This window comes from Coffea eugenioides, chromosome 4 (genome assembly GCF_003713205.1).
Source record: "Coffea eugenioides isolate CCC68of chromosome 4, Ceug_1.0, whole genome shotgun sequence".
Taxonomy (NCBI): domain Eukaryota; kingdom Viridiplantae; phylum Streptophyta; class Magnoliopsida; order Gentianales; family Rubiaceae; genus Coffea; species Coffea eugenioides.
Genome location: NC_040038.1, coordinates 13,518,198 through 13,521,748, shown reverse-complemented (window position 1 = coordinate 13,521,748; position 3,551 = coordinate 13,518,198). Strand labels below are relative to the sequence as shown.

At 37.9% G+C, this 3,551-nt stretch overlaps 1 protein-coding gene across 1 annotated transcript; it reads right to left on the bottom strand.

Annotated features, from left to right (window-relative positions):
* Positions 1-189: 189 nt before the first annotated feature.
* On the bottom strand, positions 190-785 carry LOC113769084 (BAHD acyltransferase At5g47980-like). Its single transcript, XM_027313567.1, has 2 exons — positions 704-785; positions 190-575 (listed from the first exon to the last, which is right to left on the bottom strand). Exons 1-2 carry the CDS (start codon positions 783-785, stop codon positions 190-192), a joined length of 468 nt encoding a protein of 155 aa, XP_027169368.1.
* Between the last annotated feature and the right edge of the window lie 2,766 nt (positions 786-3,551).

Below are 3,551 nucleotides of genomic sequence, written 5' to 3'. Positions count from 1 at the left end.
TGAGTAATCATTTTAGCTAAAGGAAAATTCTAGATATAAAATTGGGGAGCTTTAATTTAAACAGTTTAGTTGCAATTGCCCTGTTTGCTCTTATCTTAGAAAGGAGAAGCACAATGATTTCTATCCTTCTATTTAGTTATATTTTCGAGTCATCAAACCTTTACTAAAACCACGCTTGTCGATAATCAATCATACACAAGAAACCTGACTTTCAAGGGGGCTAGGATTTAAAGAAGCAAAAGCCAGGAGCTCTGGATTTTTCTCAAATGTAGCCATGTCATCTTCTTTTAGGTTTACCCATGCTTCAATCCCATCACCGCTTTTTGTATCCATTAGCCATGCTATACGTTCGACTCTGGATCCATATATGTTTCTGTTTTCACGGCCGACGAAAGACCAAATGGACTTTCCCCATCCAAAATCAACTTCACGAAAACCAGTCCTACAAAGATTGCTGATGCTAAAAACTTCAGCCGAGCTGTTGGGGTTAGAAAGCAGTTGTTCAAAATTTTTTAATGTCTCCATCAACTTAAGATACATATCCTGACCTTTCATACTTTCAACAAAATCACTGGCTGTAGTAGTAATGGCATTCCTTGTGCAGTTAACCAGTAATTGCAACTCTGGACTGGAATCTGTCCCTTTTGAGCATATGCCGGCCAAACTATATTTCCAAATGAATGACTTGGTAAAGGGGGAGAACATCTTGTCCTTAGATTAACTGGGATTATCAGACTCAACTTCTTCTGTGAGGCCACTATGGCAGATTTCCACAGAAGTCCCATAACAGCTGTGCGACTGAACTTGGTTTCAGAGATAATGTAGTTGCTTTAGTTTTGAGGACATCCAGTGCCAAGTGGTCGAAAAAAATCTCTTCGTTACAAAATTGTGCTCGTCTAATTGGCGTTTGGATTGCAATGTGGAGCAGGCGTAAATAACTTGGAATATTTAGAAGTATAGCAGGGAAACTGGCGAAACAGAGAAGGTGAAACAAATTGGGATTTATTTGTTCCGAGGATTCACGTGATGTAGCAGCCCAAGCACTCATAAATGTTGACATTGAGAGACCATCAACAATCTTGTGAGAAGCGCTAAGACCAATGGGAAAGCCACCGCAGGAAAAAATGGTTATTTGAACCATGGCTACATAAGTTTGGGACATTATTTCCACGGAACTTGGATCGAATGCAAACAGCCGATTTATCAACTCATTCTCAGGCACTTTGAGGAAATCTGAGAGTCGAATACTTACTCGAGCTTCAGTATAGTAAACTCCATCATCATTAGAGTCAATGTGTGTTGTAAATAAAAGAGATATTTCAAAAGATCTTGTCCCACATTGAAAAACTAAAGGGACTTATCATCATTTATAAAGCGTAGTTTGTTATTGAGCTTGTATTAAGTTGGTAATTAGTTTGGGTTTACGTGCATGAGAGGGAAGTTGAGTTGGGCCGTTTTGGTTCAAACTGACGGATGTCCCTCCCACCAAAAATAAATTTTACTTTATATTTTTCAATTCAAAATTTGACTCTTTCATCAGTTACAAAGTTCTAATGTTTCATAACGTGCCCTTTTATTTTATCGGTTACTATCTATTAACATAAATTTAACGTTACTTTCAGTTACATAATAAATTAAACGTTACTCTTAACCACGTTTTTTTTTTGTTATATGATATTATTTCTCACCAACGTACACTTTCCGTTGCCTATAAAAAGGAGCTGTGCTTCCATTTCAGAGACACACCAACAGCTGATAGTAGAGACCTTCCTGACAGCTTTCTTCCTCTCATTCTTTTCTTCTCCTTCTTTCCTTCTCTGCTAGATTTAGCCAAAGCTTGCTAAAGTTCTGATCCTTCTTACTATAAACAAGAAGAAGGCTTGTTTAACTCTAAAAAAATATTTCAACCTCATGAAATAGTTTCTTAGGACAATGTTTCTAACCACAACTCAAGCTACATTTGATTAGTTTAGTTAGCGTTGCTTTTTGGCTATTTTTTACTACAATCTAAGAAACTATGGCCTCCAACAATGTTAACGCCTCACAAGCTACATCCGACTCAGTTGCTGTCATGCTACCTTTGGCAAGACCTTTTCCAGACGTCTCCAAAATTGAAGTTTTTGTCAATGAAAACTTTAAAAGGTGGCAAGAACGTGTGTACTCTCTACTGGATGTTCATGGAGTGACCTACGCACTGATAGAAGCACAACCAGCTGCAACTATGGATGTCAAGACGCAAGAATCGTGGCAATATGCCAATAAGGTATGTCGGCATACTATTTTACAAACACTTTCAAATAAATTATTGGGTAAAAAACAAAAAAAAACCCCTGTGCTAAACCTAATATACAAATAAGCCCCCTGTGATTTTAAAATATACAACACGACACCTCATGTTTTGAACTAAATTGTAACCCTAACGGAAATAGGTAAAATTAACGGGCACTGATGAAAGGACCAAAATGTCCTCATTTTTATAAACAAAAGGCAATTCTTCAAAGAAAACGGACTCCTCGCAGTTCTCCCTTTTAAGAGGCATCCGCCCTAGAGAAACTAGCCGTCCCGCATATTTTTTAAGAAGAAAAAGTTGTTTAGAACTATTTGAAAAACAGGAGAGTGTCTCCTAGATGCAAAGAACAGATGAAGTCAGAAAGTTTCTCAATTGAGAAACCATGGGGATGAAGTGTCATGTAAGGATGTAACTGTTAAGATTTTCTCTCGAATAAATCTTTCTCTTAATAGATCTCTTCTTGTTCCTCAATTTTCAGAGAATGCGGCGTTGTATTATTAGAATCCTATTCTGGAAAAGTCCAAGGGCAGACCGGGTCAGGCCGATTGGGGAACTTCCACTTCATAATAATGAGAAGAGCATGTTGGGTTACCTTATTTTCCACCTGAACTTTCATCAGTTCAGTTATCAGAAAAATAAGGAGTTCCCTGCTCTCTGACCCCTTGTGGATCTCCTGTGCAAGTTCTTCCCAAGTGCACCCTCTTGGGAGACTTTCACCCAGGTTTGTTATAGATAGCTGGAGGATTGTGGCCATTGTAAGCCGTAGCTCCTCCAAACTTTGGAGGTCCAATGGAGTGGCTCCCCCAACGGTTGCGGCTTGCTAGAACATAAAGTACGTTGGATTTCTCTACACAAACATCGCTGGGAGTTTTATTGGGGGCTAAGGGGTACAATAAGAATATTTGCTAAAAATTAAGTCAAAGAATTTGTTTTTAACTTCCAGTACATCAGTGCCCATTAATTTTACCAATTTCCATCAGGATTACAATTTAGTTCAAAACATGAGTTGTCGTGTTGTATATTTTGAAATCACAGGGGGTTTATTTGTATATTAGGTTTAGCACAGGGAACTTTTTTGTTTTTTACCCTAAATTATTTGATGTGTACTGTAGCTGCAAGGAAGATAAGACAATTTGGGAAGTCTTGATAACAAAATTCACCGCTGAAGATGCCACCAAACAAAAATTTATTGTGGGAAAATACAACCAATAGTAGATGATAGAAGACAAAGAAATGAAAGTACAAATCACGGAGTACCAAA

Excerpts from the sequence above, each read along its gene's own strand:
- LOC113769084 (XM_027313567.1), bottom strand. The coding sequence starts at position 785 with ATGGGACTTCTGTGGAAATCTGCCATAGTGGCCTCACAGAAGAAGTTG. Across the intron at positions 576-703 it reads AGTTAATCTAAGGACAAGAT|CCAGTGATTTTGTTGAAAGT; the intron begins GTTCTCCCCCTT and ends TTACTACTACAG.